General features: G+C 40.0%; 1 protein-coding gene across 2 annotated transcripts in view; it reads right to left on the minus strand.

The window, feature by feature from the left end:
- Positions 1 to 2,405: 2,405 nt before the first annotated feature.
- Positions 2,406 to 17,364, minus strand: part of LOC141774910 (mitogen-activated protein kinase kinase kinase kinase 4) — a 101,477-nt gene continuing 86,518 nt past the window's right edge. For both annotated transcript variants that reach the window (XM_074647718.1, XM_074647719.1), the window contains 6 exons: positions 17,228 to 17,362; positions 17,015 to 17,115; positions 15,386 to 15,535; positions 7,145 to 7,304; positions 4,794 to 4,933; positions 2,406 to 4,677 (listed from right to left, as the gene is read on the minus strand). In XM_074647718.1, the coding sequence (XP_074503819.1) occupies positions 4,594 to 4,677; positions 4,794 to 4,933; positions 7,145 to 7,304; positions 15,386 to 15,535; positions 17,015 to 17,115; positions 17,228 to 17,362 (770 nt within the window). In that variant the 3' untranslated portion in view covers positions 2,406 to 4,593. The remainder of the gene's footprint in view (positions 4,678 to 4,793; positions 4,934 to 7,144; positions 7,305 to 15,385; positions 15,536 to 17,014; positions 17,116 to 17,227; positions 17,363 to 17,364) is intronic.

Consider the following 17,364-nt stretch of genomic DNA (forward strand, 5'->3'; position numbering starts at 1 on the left):
AATTTTATATATTTTGAATCACAGCATATGAAATGTAGTTGTGGAATATTGTATTCATCTTATGTGGAAACTGAACACAGCATAGTAACTGTGTACAAAGAGAAAAAGCATTTTGTTGCTGCTAGCCAAACTGCTCTGCTATCTTAGCCACATGTTAGCTAAAAGCTCTATCACAAGCTAGCTAGCTCGCTCCGTTCTGAAATGTTGCTGTTAGCTAGCAGTTCTGCGTCTGTTAGCCCGTTAAGATGAGTTTACACTCCTGTATGTCCTTGCACTGTAGCCATGCTAACTAGCTCTCTGTTTCCCACTGAAACACGTAGGACGTTTGGTAACAAGTTAGCAATGAGACAGCTGTTATCACAACGTTCATTTTCCAGTTGAACATATTCTCACAGAACCAGCTGCAATATTTATATCAAGTCCATAATAAAAACTCACTGAGTATAAAACATTTGGGGCAAATTTTGATAGCCTCAACATTCCAGAGTAAATATAATATGGAGGATAATGTAACACAAAACATTACTAAAGTTAGCCATAGAGTGCTACAGGAGAAAGAGTTAGCATTTTAGCACGTCTGGTTCCCTCGACTCCAAGTCGGTGGGTTTTTCGAATGGCTTTTTAGTTAGATGCCTGAAATAAGGCACAAGCTTAAGAGATTTGAGCTATTTTCTACGACATAAAAATACATCAATAAATACCCCACTCATGAATTTTAAAGCCTTTATGTGTCTTTAAAAAGGCGATTGCTAACAAGTGTCTAAATGAGACTACTAAACGCCATCACACCATCTCGTCCACCGTTTCAGCCTCGTTGTTGGTTCATGTGACCGTGGTGTAGTTCGCTTATAGCCTAACGTTAGCTTTTTACTTCAGAAATCAAAGTGGTGTTCATTTGGTGAAGATCTTGCTGAACAAAACATGTAAGTATCATAAACCTGTGTTTGCCACAAAGCTTATTTTCTGCAATAATCCAAAACCCAATGGAACATTCCCATTGGCTTTCTGTCGAGGGAACCCAGGGCGATTCTAACTTCCTGGTTGGCCGACAAAAATACGTCATCTCTGGAGCACTCTATTTGAGCAAAATCTGACAAAGGAGAAACAGTATAATTGAAATGGATCAGAAATGGACAAATTCACATTTGAAGGTAAAACCAATTATTTCTTCACTGCAGCACTGTCTAATGCATACATGTAAGCTATTAAATATATGAACACTAGCAACATTAAATTGCATATATTTTGTTGCGATTTAGCGAGACACATCATTCCTGGGAGATCTTCCAGGCCTCCGTATATCTGATGTGTTGTCTTTGTACAGTGTATAATATATGTTGAACTTTTGAAAATAGAGATAAATCTTTCCAAATCAAATAGTCAGTTGTGATTTGTTAATTACTGGTATCTTACAGGGTTAGATTCAAGGAAGCCAATATATCAAAGCCTTTATCTTTGGTGTGTAAATGACAGAAATATCAAGAAAAACAGAGCAAATACTGTACAACAGGCCCAGCTCATTGCATCTCATCACATCTAGGCTCAACGAATAATCTCAAAGCGACCCAGCAAAAAACAGGTGTGCGTCCCACGTTGAGTAGTGTGAGAAATACTGATCCAAAAGCCAGAGGCTATCAGTTCTATCTTCAATACTGACTACAGAATGGCTTTTCAAAAGGATGCTATATTACAGAAAACATGTACGAGGTGGCCATTGTGCAAAGAGCCTGACAGAATTCGTACGATACGTTATTTGATCTCGAACACTTCGACCAGGAGCCTTCAAGTTCACCGTCAGTAGCTCGTGTTCACGTTTGCTTTCAAAGATCATGAAAAATAACATGTACGAACTCTGTTCTGGGATGGAATTTTCACATTCATAAGCCTGATCATAATTCTGTACACATACATAAAGATGGCTTTATCAATTATAAAATATTTAGAAAACAGTGCATCTTACAAGAATATATACATCCTAAGCTGTACAACGTCGATGCAGAGAATGGTTCTAAGCGTGTTACTGCGTGTGCAGCTGTTTCTTGTGTTAAAGTACGAGGTCCTTATTATGGAATAATACGACAATACTAATGTCATGGTCCAGATCTGTGGTGGACGGAATGCTCAGAGCGGGATCTAAGAGGACTGGTGAGGTACTGTATTAAGACGTTGTTAAATAAAAACCTACTCAACTCATTTTAATGCAAAGTGTGCAGTGCAGCGGGTATCCCCATGGCAACTGGTTTCAGGCAAGGCAGAGAGCAAAGTGGACTTCCATTTGATCATAAGGGATGACTTATGAAGAGTCCAGAGTTACTGAACAATGACAGGAATTCAATTGTGACAGTTTGCCTTATTATAAGGTTCAGTATATTTACAGCTGTACTGATTGGATCTATGCGGGGGGGTGCTATACTGACTTCCTGTCACCTCAGACAAGAAAAATACAAACTCTTCTTTCAATAATAGAACATTTGATAGTGCATAATATAATACTGTCTAATAATACAATATGGTAATGAACAGAATGAGGATTCAGTACAGTAAGGGACTCATTTGTTTGGGTCCTTCATGTCTGCTTATAGCAGTGAAGAAGAAAACACTGCTGAGGTATCGGAGACACAGGTGGTTCTGGAAATTGATTAAAGAAATCAATAGGAAGAAGGCAAGCAAAATGTGGAATGACATAGGCTGTGATCGAAAAGTCAAAATATTACGTCCTAATGTCTTTTCCTAACCATTTCTCCTTGACCTCGATGGAAAACGTCATGAGGTCGAGGAAAGATGAGAAGGAGGATTCAGAAGGACTCAGGAAAAGACTACGGTGGTGTTCAGAGAATCCGACTGCTCTTTCACTAGGCTCCGTCATTATGATGCGACGGCAGCGGGTGTTAGTGACGCGGGTCTGCCGTGGTGAGACTACAATGTTCTGAAAATGGATTTCTGCTGCTGGAACACTTTACATCAACATATAATAAAGGATTATCTTACCAAGGTTGGAATTGAAATAAAAAAAAAAAGAATATAGGCTACCAGTCACAAAGGTTTATATGACACATTTTGAACCAATGTTTGAGTTGTGGAGAAGCTGTAGAACCATTAAAAGTATACTTCTTCCTTCTCCTTTTTGGACGTCATATTGATTGATGTTGATTACTTGTTTGCTATATGTTTACTGTTCATTTGATTTGTTAGTCTTGTTTTGTTTTTTACTTATTTGTTTCTTGTTCAAAATAAATAAATAGAATAAAGAGAAATTAAATGGTTTTCGCTGTCCTCTCATATTTATCAACAGGAATCCCAATTACTATATGACTGTATGAAAATAACTGTTAAATCTATGCAAGATCAGCATATCGTTTGTTTTCATGAACGGCAGAACGGTGCGTCAATTTAAATGTTGCGGCCGCAAGGAATTGTTGGGCGGCAATCTCTTCTTTCCTTCTGTAAAGGATGCTCCAGTGTATCCTCTGTTAAAGGAGATAAGGAAGGAGACAATGAAGCTCCTTTTCTCAGCATTTAGAGGATTGGAACAGCTCTCATCACGGCTGCTACTGAGATACTTCCAGATCATTTCACTCCGTTAGGAACCTTCCTAAGCAAAATAGATTTTTCGACCGCAGCCATAGAGTAGTTGTCCTTCGTAGTCCACATTTAGGTCTCAACACAGTTTTGGAAATGCACAGATGATGTTCACTGGAGGGAATGAAGGACTTCTGTTTTTGTTGCTTAGCATGAAGACATGAACCAGACAATAGCTGAACACCAGAGAAGGACACATTCCTCCCCTCTGGTCTGTACTAAGAGAACAGTTATCCAGGACTTGACTTCATCAGTTGATCCAGTAATACACCACGGCCAGGCATTGTTAAAGCAAATATGAGTGAATAAGTGATATACACAGAGTTAGCTGAGTAACTGATACGATGGAGTTCTTTAGGGAAAGAAAAAGAAAAAAGCTGATCCAGGAGTGATGTGAGCTGAATGTGGAATCCGGTGCTGACGGATGAGAGGAGGGAACGGATCGTCACTGATGATCTGTTGTTCATTAGAAGTCGCCACACAGTCAGCTGAATGGAGCCATCAGTTCTGCTTCCAGGTAGATTTGAATAAAACTGGACACGAAAGGAGTCTTGATTTGTGCCTCACTGGTGCGTGCGGTGACGGTTTGCAGCCTGAATCCTACTGGGAAAGACTCCAGGTAACTGTGGAGTTCAGACATGACAACATTGCTCTGTGACGCTGACACTGCTAGTTGTACCTTTCAACACTTCCGTGGATGGGTGAGGTGGCAGTGTACTAAAGGTGCAGAAACTCAGGTTTAGATATTTGTGTCTCTGCAGCTGATTCAGGATGGAATGATGGATTCAAGCAGTTTTTTGCTTTCAGCCAGGGTTGCCAGATCAACCTCAGCTGTGGATACACTCACACATTTAGGTGGAAACTAGACAAAACAGAGTGATGGATCCAGGAATGATTAGTTCATCTTTCTATGACGTCCGCTATCCATGGAAATATAAAAAGGCATCACCATGGCAAACCCAGAATAACGAAGGCAGACGCCACCAGTTGATCCCAGAGTTACAGGTCCAGTCGTTACCAGCTGAACTGTGAGTTCTGTCCGAGAGTCATGAAGTAAATCTGACTGCTGCCTCCTGACTGCACTGACGCAAAGAAGACCTGCGGCAGGAGAGAGACGAAGGTTTAGGAATAATATTACAAGTTTACAATGTTTTCATGAATACAGCTCACCGTGTTGTAGGTGAAGCAGATACTTCAAAGACTTGAACTCCTACCTTGTCATTCCTTTCACACAGGAACTTGAGTTTCTGGGCTTTTTTGTGCATGAAAACTCCCTCCAGGTTCCCCGTGTTGGCCGACCTCAGCTCTATGGCCTTTTCTCCCCAACCCATCACTTGGTTGGACTGAAGGTAGGCTGGAGACAGAGAGAGATGCAGCGGACATGGATATGAGGAGACAGAAATAAAATAAAGACAGCTATAAACTGTAGAAAGTAGGAGAATTGTGTGTGTGTGTGTGTATACAGTATGAGTAAATAAAATCCCTACAGACAGTCCATATGCTAGAATAATGACTACTGGAGCCACTAACACACACACACACACACACACACACACACACACACACACACACACACACACACACACACACACACACACACACACACCTTATTTTTAGCCCACCCTGTCCCAAATATGTCTTCAGTGAATCTGGTTCAGGGTGTGTTCTCAGTGCTCAGGACAGCTGCTGATCTAGAGTCAGACAGTAGTAACTAAAAGTGAGATTTTCATGTCTTTTATATCATAAAGTAGTTTTAAGTGCTATATTAATACTGTGAAGTATCAAAACGCTCAATCCATGGAGAAATACACACAGCCCGTATTCAGAAACCGTGCGTTTGAAAAAAGCCATCAGGATTTCCGTAATTTTGCGATGTCACAAATGTCCAATATTTAGACAATTTTTACAGTTTTAAACGCAAACATTCTAAATCTGTCCCAGTTTATTTTTCGGTTGCAGTGGATGTGAATGACATCAGCTGATAGGAGGTCAATATGGACCCAAACTGTTGCCTAGCAATGCAATTCCGTTATAATTCTGTTGAAATGCACTAAAACGGAGCGTTTCAGACAGAGGGTAAATACAGGTATATTCAAGCAGACAGTATGAGGAAAATAAAGTTGTTTTTTTTAACATTTCAGCATGTAAACATTTTCTAGTAAAAACACAAAATACAAGTATGAACCTGAAAATGGGCTTTCTTTCTACTGTACATAGAATTTGCCTTTTAATGTCCATTTCATTTCATTATAAATATCATTTATATTATATATATAGAAAGGTTAAGAAATGTGTGGTAATTTGTAAATAATAGTAATAATCCACAATTAAAACTCCGTACTATATTCATTCATGGAGCTCTCCAAGTCACTGCATGTTCTAGAACACTGTCCGGCACATATTTCAGAATAAAAGCCTTGTGTTAACAAATGAAGGAATTCTGTCCACAGAAAAAAACGCTTGAGGGCTTTTATTTTGAAATGAAAGCAGGAAGTGTTGATTTAAACCCCATACTTTAGCAATTCATGGAGCTCTCCAAGTCACTGCATGTTCCACAGCATTGACTGCTCATATTTCAGAATAAAAGCCTTGTTTTAACAAATGAAGGAATTCTGTCCACAGAAAAAACACCTGAGGGCTTTTATTTTGAAAAAAAACAGGAAGTGTTGATTTAAAAATAAGTCTTTACTTTTTTTTCATCTCCGTAACATATTCTACAGATAGACATCGAAACTGTAGTAATGTTGCTGGTATGATGTTAATATACTGTCAATAGATCACCTTCACTGTCCGTTGCTGCTGTGAGACGCGTGCGGCATGCGTAAAAAATAGGCAAGACCTCTATTCCCAAGAAGAGACGCAGCTGAGATGCGTGTCTCAAACGTGCAGTGTGGCTGCTCAACCTGTTAACGCGGACGCCGAAATAAAAAACAACAGGTAGCGCAGCCGCCACGAGCTGCTGACGTTCCTGGTGTGTAGGAGGCTTAACAGTCTGTGGTTGACATAAAAGATTAGGATTGCCACATGTGTCAACAACTTGAGCTGTGATTAGGGATATATGATATATCACACAGCAGTACCGGCAGGGATACATACAGTCCATGCACAGAAGCCATTTCCAAGGTTGCTACGCATAGCGCCAGATCTTTACTCGCGGTGTGCTTGTCTGCCTGTCTATTCACACGAGGAGCGCAGTCAGACTCCGCAGATACAAGCGAGTACGCAGGCAGAGTGTCACTCTGTCTGAAAAGCCCTTTAGACCTCGAGGGACGCGACAAAGCGGCGGTATTTGACGATCTGAACGGGCTGCAGACCCTGCTTATTGGCAGACGAGTCCTGAACACAGCAAAATAAGGAGTACGAGAAAATCCAGGCAGAGGGCTGCAGGGTCTCTGTAGACACAGACACCACCACCTCCCCTCTAGTGGGTCAGAAGGGATGATTGAGAGGGATTGTTTTTGGTATCAGTCTATTTTTTTTTTTTTTTTAGAAAATTCCTGCATATTATACCTTTAACAGTGTGATCCAACTGTTGAAGTTATGTGTGTGTGTGAGTGAAACTCACCGACCGATGCAGGCATCTCCCCCCACTGCAGCACTGTATCCTTGGTGATGCGGCCGTAGGTGTCAATATAAACGCCCTCGTCTTCATAGCAAACCAGAACCTCTGTTCCAGCGCTGTTTGGCAAAATGATGATGGCGTGGGGACGGATGGAGCCCTGGATCTACACAACAAACACACACAACAAACACACACAATAAACACTTTGTTGAACAAATTCATGACAAAAAGAAGAAGCCATGAACAAAACTACACAATTGGCTGCAAACCCCTAACAGTTGAGTTTGTTTCAATGTTTGGATACTTTGTACATAAAACATAAAGACACAGCCATAAATAATATACAAACTCTGAGATGCAACAGCATCCTGCCAACTGTTGACATCACCATCTGTTTTATGATATTCAAAGGTTATCTTATGATGACTTTCAGTTGTAGAATCAAAGAATAAGGTTACATTCTTAGGTCCAGACCATTACAACCTGCCAAAGTTAAGACAATCGAAGGTACAAGACTGTAGAGAAAAACAACAAGTGTTAACAAAAGATATAATAATAAAGAAAACAGTTCAGAGAGGGACAGATGGGATTTTACTGAAATGCAATGAGATACAATTTTCTAAGTAGAAAGAAAGAGAGTGATATGTGGTTCTTCTTTCAAAGATGAGGTTTAATTCAATTCATTATAGTCCCTGATTGAAGCACAAAGGTCATTTGAAAATTAAATTCAATGGTATTGTGCAGGAGGTGACGAAAACTCTCCTGCAGTCTTTTGAATGAGCTCAGAAACATGTATATAACCAGTTCAGAAACATGTATATAACCAGTTCAGAAACATTTAACTAACCAGTTCAGAAACATTTATCTAACCACTTCGGGAACATTTATCTAACCAGTTTGCATGTATATAACCAGTTCAGAAACATATATCAACAGCTCACATCTAAACTAACAGGGGATCCCTGCAGTAACGCAGCTCCTCCAGGAAACAATAATGAAGTAAGAGTGTATTGTTATGTTACAAAAAGTGTTTAAATCTAGTTTATGTGAGCATGTTTCATACATTACCAGAGTGTGAGCCACTACAATCCTGAGCATCAGAACAGGCATCCACAGACGCAGCGCAATCTTAATCCTCTGCCTTGGAATCAGCATTGTTACATAGTTTGCAGGTAACAGTGGGAGATGCGTGTGTGTGTGTTGCTTTAAGTAGGTGAGTGGTGTATTGTGTGTGTGAGCGTGTGGCTTTAGGCTCGTGTGTGTTTGTGAAGAGGTGAATTGCTTTTAGCAGTGATTAGGAAATAGTGATCAGTGCTGTGAGTGAGTACGTTTTACTGTTGATGCAGGTGGGTGTGTGGAAAGATGCGCACATAAGAAGAGAAGGTGTGTGTGTGTCTCTAGATATACAGCAGTGAAGAAAGCCCAGGAGTGTGAAGTGTCCTCAAGAGTACTCCCAGAAAGTGAACTACAGTATGAGGATGTTGGAGTGTAAGTGAGTGGGTTTAATAGCGCTCTCGACTGTATAAGAGAGAAAAAGAAAATGGAAGAAGAAGCGAGGCTGGAGAGCTGAGATCATGTGGCAGCAGCAGCAGCAGCAGCAGCAGTATAAGGCACCAGTGTAGTAGGGAGCTGTGTGCACGCTGGCTTAATATACCAGAGGAGCAGTGAGGAAAAAAACAGGTCAGGACACACACAGTTAATGATGGCGAAGGAGGACAGGAGGGAGGTATTTTTAGAGCTTGTTTTTCTTTTCGTATGTCCGTCCCTCTACCTCCTCATGCTTATAGAAAGTAGCACACGTTAAGGGGGGCTGGCACGGTGTGTACGAGTGAATGAATGAGAGACAGAGAGGGCAATAGAGTGCTACAGGAATGAGTCCTAAAACTCAGAAATGAGTTAGCATTTTAGCACTTCCTGTTCCCTCATCTGGAGGTCAATGTCTGAAGAGATTTTAACGTTTTGTTTTACAATATTAAATACGTCAATAAATACCCCACTCATGAATTTTGAAGCTTTTACGTGTCTTTAAAAAGGTGGTTGCTAACAAGTGGCTAAAGGATGCTACTAAACGTCATCACGCCAACTCGCCTGCCTTTACATCCTCGTTGTGTATACTCACGCTCATGTGACTGTTGTGTAGTTTGTTTCTAGCCTAACGTTAGCCTTTTACTTCCGGTGATTGTATTTACACTTTAAAAATCATAAAAGTGGTGTTCATTTGTGAAGATTATCTTGCTGAACAAAATGTGTAAGCATCATAAACGTGTTTGCCACAGAGCTGATTTTCAGCAATAATCCAAAACCCAATCCCATTGGCTTTTTGTCGAGGGAACCCAGTGTGACGCTAACTTCCTGGTTGGCATACAAAAAAATATCCTCCCTGGATCAGTCTATAAAACTCTGGAGTATGCACAACTCTAAAGTGACACTATTAACTAGGGCTGTCAAAGTTAACAGAACAATTACGCATTAACGCAAATTTGTTTTAACGTCACTAATTTCTTTAACGCATTAACAGAACATGTGATTTTTAATTAACCTCTTAAAAATCCGTGCCGATTCGATCTTTCGGAGGTTGCTATCGGGCTCAACGGGTTTAAAGCTAGAAGAAGAATACTGGCATCATATGAAATTAGAAAACCTAAGGAATCCATTTTTACCAACCATGTCGTACTAGCTTGTCGGGAAGGAGGTTAAATAACGCTCCAAACTTAAATAACCAGTTAAGGAACATTTAACATACCAGTTCAGAAACATGTATATAACCAGTTCAGAAACATGTATATAACCAGTTCAGAAACATGTGTATAACCAGTTCAGAAACATGTATATAACCAGTTCAGAAACATGTATATAACCTGTTCAGAAACATGTATATAACCAGTTCAGAAACATGTATATAACCAGTTCAGAAACATGTATATAACCAGTTCAGAAACATGTATATAACCAGTTCAGAAACATGTGTATAACCAGTTCAGAAACATGTATATAACCAGTTCAGAAACATGTATATAACCTGTTCAGAAACATGTATATAACCAGTTCAGAAACATGTATATAACCAGTTCAGAAACATGTATATAACCAGTTCAGAAACATGTGTATAACCAGTTCAAGAACATTTCTCTTTTCAGAACTCTAAAGTGACACTATTAACTTCGGCTGTCAAAGTTAACGCAACAATTACGCATTAATGCAAATTTGTTTTAACGCTACTAATTTCTTTAACGCATTAACTTGCATTTTGAATTAACCGTGTCGTACTAGCTTGTCGGGAAGGAGGCTAAATAACGCTCTGAACTTGTGCTAAATTTTGGCGAGGAAAAACTGTACTGAACTGACCTCTGACCTCCAGATCAGTGAATGTAAATGGGTTCTATGGGTACCCACGAGTCTCCCCTTTACAGACACTTTATGATAATCACATGCAGTTTGGGGCAAGTCATAGTCAAGTCAGCTCACTGACACACTGACAGCTGTTGTTGCCTGTTGGGTTGCAGTTTGACATGTTATGATTTGAGCATATTGTTTTATACTAAATTCAGTACCTGTGAGGGTTTCTGGACAATATTTGTCATTGTTTTGTGTTGTTAATTGATTTCCAATAATAAATATATACATACATTTGCATAAAGCAGCATATTTGTCCACTCCCATGTTGATAAGATTATTAAATACTTGACTAATCTCCCTTTACGGTACATTTTGAACACATAAATTAATAATAGATTAATTGCGATTAAATATTTGAATCAATTGACAGCTCTACTTTTAACACACATCCAGCTCACATCTCAGCTGACAAAATCACAATTAGTTAGACATTGATGCAGTCTATACTGTGGTCTACGTACTGCATCACTCCAAAAAGTCATCAGGTTAACCTCTGTTTCTTGAACTATGGCTAAGATCCAAAATTGGGTTAATCACCACATTATCACAAAATGATTGAGAGAGGAGGAAAGCGTTTCTATGAACCATTAACCCATAGAAACCAGAGGAACCCTGTTCCCTGCTGCAGCCACCCACTCAACACCATATATATGCAGTGCACAGCACTCTCTCAGACCTAGGGCTGTCCTCCACCAAAGAAATTCTTTGTCGACTAACACACAACTTTGTCGACTAATGGACGAGTAGATTTAATCAACATCTGTAAAACTGAGTTTCTCCACAAAGAATCACACAAAAGATTCACTTTAAATCTTATTTTTTTACCAGAGATGTGCTCATAAGTTTCTTGGAAATTAGTCATTCAGCATGAACAAAAAGCATAAGAAATGACTAAATAAATCTTAGTCTTTGGACTAAGACCAAAACGACCAATTAGTCGACTAATGGAATAAGAGGGGGCAGCCCTGATAGGAAACATCAAAACAAATGACTACGGACATTGGAAATGCAGGTTACACTTTATACTGTATGTGGAAATAGGCTAAAGAAAAGTGTTTAAGTACTTATCATATCCTGAACCTCAAACCTCTCCAGTTCTTTCTAAAAGCATATTTAATCAGAATGTGAATGACTCACCAGAGGCTAGAGCGAGATCTACATGCCCACATACAGAAGAGGAGCTGCTCTACAGTACCTCTAATTGTACCAGCAGTGGGCGATTCGTTCACATTTAAAGACACAAATACATTTTGCACAAACCTCTTTGAAGATGGAAAGCGCTTTACAGACTTCCATAAGTCATTGTAGCACAAGGAAGTTAGAATCTTATGAATAGATTTCACAAATATTACCAACACATTTCATAATACTGTGGAAATGCTTGCTATGTTTAGCCACCAAATGCAGTCAGCCCTCATATTCAACAACATGATTATTATTTCTGAGACTAAACTAGAAATGAAAAAAGATTACTGCAGTGAGTACCAGTACATCATACTATAATTATAGACCAATTATAGACCAATTATAGACCAATTAAAGACTATTCCAAGTTGGACCAAAGTTCCCATTCTGGCAACTTTTTGGTCCAACATTACTTCCCGTCAGCTACTGCACTAACAAACATTGCAACATGAAATACAAAGTGACCCATTTAGAATGTTTATGTTTGTCCAACATAAGCCCATTGGTAATAACTATGGGTGGGGGAAAATATCGATACAGCATAGTATCGCCATATTTTGCATGGCAATATTATATCGATACAGAGAAGACAAGTATCGATCATTTGGATCTCTGAGAAGTGAGATCCAAAAACACACCTACACTTACTGTTTATCACCATAGGTGCCCCCCAAAGAGAACGAAATGGAGATCTTGGAGATTGTACCTTTATGGGGTCACCAAAGTCATTAGGTCTCAGCCTCAGGATGGAATTTCATGGCAAATTTAATGGAAATCCATCCAATTGTTGTTGAGATATTTTTGTCTGAACTAAAGTGGTGAATGATCGACAGACATTGCCGTCCCTAGAGCCATGCTGGTAGTTCGGCTAAGAATATAAACTAACAAACAAACCAGATCATGTCTTTGTGTTAAGTTTTATGTGGTTGTATTGGGAAAATCATAAGTAAGATGTAAGATTGTGTTGTGTCACTCTCTGGATTACATTAAGTAGTCTAAATAAACTCAACCTATGATGGTCTACAACCATCAACAATATCTACTGAAGATCAGAAAGGGCACACTTGATCAATATCTACAATTTAAACCAAAGTTCAAACGCCATGCGAGGGGTAAAAAAAGATAATGACTGAATGGAAATGTGAACATGAGTCACAACAATCTGCCACCCATGGACAGACAACCCACAACTAAATGCCTGACCCCAACCCTCACTCTAACCCTAACCTAAACCTAATTCTAACCTGAACCCTCAAACAGGCCTTTGAAGGTCCGTCCCAAAGCGAGGACCGGCCAAAATGTCCTCACTCTGAAGGTCTAAAACTCAGATTGGTCCTCACAAAGATAGCTGTACAAGAACACACACACACACACACACACACACACACACACACACACACACACACACACACACACATACATACAGAGGGAGAGAGAGCAATGATAGTTTGGTAAATGAAGTGAAAGAGAAGATAAAAATGAGCAAATGAACAATGCCACATTGGATGACAGAGTGGGAGGAAAAGAAGAGAAGAATGGAAAAGGAAGAGAATAATGTTTGACAGCTGTAAAATGAGTGGGAGGAGCCTGGAGGGACGTGGAATGAGGAAAACGGGAGAAATAAAGGAGAGCAACGACATGTGCAGACTGAGTGGGAGGAAGAGGAGGAGGAGAAGTGCATCCTGAGAGATTGAGAGGAGTGAGGTGATGTGGTTGAATAGAGAGATAACTGCTGACTGAATAGAAAAACGTAAAAAGTAGAAGTCAGGGATGATAGAGAGCTCCTGCCACAGTGAGAATAATATCTCTATCATGTCCAACCCAATCCCCCAGGTAGAGCGCCGGGCTTTGAGGCATATTTTACGTAGTGGCCAAACGGTGGTAGTACAACTTCTGTGTCCGTCACGTGACGCCATCGGGCCCAAAATAACTTTTTCCCATCGAGTTAGATTGGGAAGGAGACGTCTGTAACTCAGCGGATAATTCTTTTTTAGGTAAATCAACTTCCCAGCAGAAACACTAGAATAGCCCTTATTTAAACCATTGGGTCTTGAAAGTTGTGAAATGCACTAACAAATCCAGAGTTATTTCCCTTCCTCTGTTCATGTGAATGAGACCCAGACCGAGGCTGGAGCGAGGGATGGTAGGAGGAGTTAAAGGAAACGCTACTGCATTTGCTCTATGGGCCCAATGGATGCAGAAGTTCGCCGGAAGATCTGGGTACTTTTATACTCAGAAGTCAAGCTCTTTTTGCTTCATGCGCCACTTCATAGGAATGAACGTGGGCCCTGCCTCCAACGCCGTATCCAGTTCTCTTTATACATCAATGATACTACTTCAGAGATCAGAGATCTCTTTACTTCATGGATCTCTAAATATTTCATATTACAGTATCTAGCGTTTTCATAAAAAATATACACTGGCGATATGGGCTTTTATGGAATCCCTGAGAAGGAAGTAGGAAAAGAAATTCTGGTGATCCATTTTCTAAGTCTGATCTAAATTGTTTTCTCTCCTGTGATAATCTTTCCAAGCTCTTTAATATTATTTTTCTATCCGTGAAAACAGGTAAAAAAAAATCTAATATTTTTTTCACCTAGTAAAATGTTTTCCCCCCCACCTGTTTCACGGATGAAAAAAATGAAGGAACTTAGAAAGATTATCCTGGCAAAAGCTTTTTTCACCTTAAGTCATAGAAACAGGAGAGAAAACTATTTAGAATTTAATCAGACCATGAAAATGGATCATCAGATTTTTTTTCTCACTAGCCTCTCTGCTATAAAAAGAGTATCACCCCCTTGATCTTTACATGTATCAAGGGGTTGTAAAATGAGCTCAAAATTGAAAGTATAAAATAAATAAATAAAAAGTCGAACTAGTTTAGTCGAACTAGAATCACCGCCTCGTGATTGTACGCCTTCGCAAACCAGTCAACTTAAAGTTTACATCCATGTCTGTCCAAAATGTCCTCACTTCATAATTTTATCCTGTTAGACATTTGTGTGAAATTGTCATAATTAGCGTATGAATTCTTGACTCATAATTGTGTTTTGTGAGGTCACAGTGACCTTGACCTTTGACCACAAAAATTTAATCACTTCATCCTTGAGTCCAAGGGGACATTTGTGCCGAATTTGAGGAAATTCCCTCCAGGCGTTCCTGAGATATCACGTTTACGAGAATGGTACGGATGGACAGACGGACAGACGGACAGACGGACAACCCGAAAAAATAATGCCTTTGGCAACGACTGTCGCCGACGCGGAGGCATAATAAAAGTCTAGTGGTATGTCCACCTCATGGAGTGAAACAAATGGTTTATGGGGACAATCATGCTGTTTAAAAACTTGAAGGAACTTTTGCATTCTTAAAGTGTATTTTTCTGGAATATTAGACAACCCTGATTATAAGAACACAACACCTGTTTTTGGAGAAAGACTTTTTTAAGATGAGAAGCGTTTCAGAGACTTGTCCTATTCCCGAAGACATTAGTAGTCTTGAATTTTAAGTTTCACTCTCATAACAGTGAAACATCAAATCCAGACTTAGCTACTGAGTTTGACCTTTTTAAAAACTATTCTTCACACAGACAACCAGACAAACGAGCAAATGCACTGAGCATAGAATATATTATGAATATATACATATTAAGTGGACTCTTACGTGTGTAGGCAGGTAGAGGTCATAAGGTGTTCCAGAGTCCACATCAATGGCGTGGAAACCAGACAAGGAGCCGTAGATGACCTTTAACCTCTGGCCTTCCTCCACTGTCAGGTCAACAGACAGGGGTTTTTGAGGCAGGGATCTGAATGACTAGGTAGACAAAGACAAACACAGACACCAGAACAACTTAGTAGGGATAGTCTGAACACTTCAATCGTTACTTTTAATGATGCATTTTCAAAATAAACTGGAACAGCAGTAATCTAACTGGAACTGCTGCATTAATCAGCAAGTGACTTTGACAATTTGAAGAGCAGTTGCATAAAACAGGCATCCTAAGATAGTCGTGCTATCACATCCACAAGGTGGTATATTTTGGGCCTTTTCTGAGGAGAGGGGGTTAAACTACGTTGAAGGAAAAGTAGCTCAGGCCACAAAGGACAAAAAGAAATGGGACACAGCTCTGCTGAGAATCTGTGTGTATGACTCTCACAGCCTGGATGTGTCATGTCTACATGTATGTGCACGTGTCTGGCTGTGGAAGTGTCCCTATTAGATTTCTTTTGGTCCATGTCTGTACCAAATTTCATGGCATCCATCATTCATCCATCTAGTATTCCAGATATTTCACTGGTGACCAAAGTGTCCAAGTTGACATTGCCATCCCTATAAGTGATAGTTTGGGTGTTTTGAAGTGGGGTTGAATGAGGTACTTATCCATAGTCAGTGTATTACTAACAGTAGATGACGGTTGGCACGCCACCTGCCAAACAGGCAGGACTACCAGCACGGGAGCAAAGCAATGTCCTGCTGTGAATGGGGCCGGCAGCAAAACGTATTTTAGCCACATAAAAAATCAATATCCATTTAAATGTACGCTACATTTAGAATATTTTCACCACTTTATCTTGCCGTCAGACAGCCCTTTACGACGGGGAACTGGAGCAGTTATATCCATCTATGCTGTCTTCAAAGCCACCAGACTCCTTTGAGAAAAACAGTAATTTTACCTTGCAGAACACGAAAGCTGCTGGTCTACCGCTGCCTCCATCGGTTAGTTTGTGTTATTGTGTGACTTTGGTAAATCCAAACTAACCAAAGTCACACAATAACACAAACTAACTAACCGATTGAGGTAGCGGTAGACCAGCAGCTTTCGTGTTCTGCAAGGTAAAATTACTGTTTTTCTCAAAGGAGTCTGGTGGCTTTGAAGAGAGCATAGATAACGGCTTCATTTCATTTCCCTGTCGGAAAGTAATGTCTCACAGCAAGGTAAAGTGGTGAAAATATTCTAAATATAGCATACACTTAAACTGATATTCTTTTAGGTGGCTAAAATATGTTTTGCTGCCAGCCCCGTCCACAGCAGTATTGCTATGCTAACTATAGCATAGGGGAGTGTTGGGGGTGCTATGCTGCATTGGTACTCATCTGTTTCTCCAAACTGGGGGCATGCCGACCGTCATCTACTGTAGGTAATACACTGACTATGGATAAGTAGCTCATACAACCCCACTTCAAAAAATCCAAACTCACAGTATATGTTGCTAACGTTGTCGTTCCTAACTCTGTTCTTTCCCACTGACAACGCAGAAGATGCATTTTCCATTTTCTCTAAATGTTACCCACCTTGAAGGCCATGAATTTGTGGTAGGGTTTGGGGGCCCAGGCGTACACCTCCACAGCGTTCTTCAAAGCAATCACTAAGAACTTTATCTTCTCGTAACGCACTGAAGAAACAAGATGGACAAAGAGACCTTAAGAAGTTGACACCTGATTATTACTCTGACTCTATATATGTGGCTCTCAAAGATGTCCACCAAAACAATAGTGTGTACTTACCCACTTTATAGTGTTGACAACCTTCCAAGTCACCTACTGAGGTCCAACCCTGTCTCTTCTCCACCTCTGGGTCGTTGTGGAGGATCTTATTCCTTAACCAGGACAGGTAGTACAGACGAAGCTTGTTCTTTTTACCT

The sequence above is a fragment of the Sebastes fasciatus genome, chromosome 10, assembly GCF_043250625.1.
Source record: "Sebastes fasciatus isolate fSebFas1 chromosome 10, fSebFas1.pri, whole genome shotgun sequence".
NCBI lineage: Eukaryota > Metazoa > Chordata > Actinopteri > Perciformes > Sebastidae > Sebastes > Sebastes fasciatus.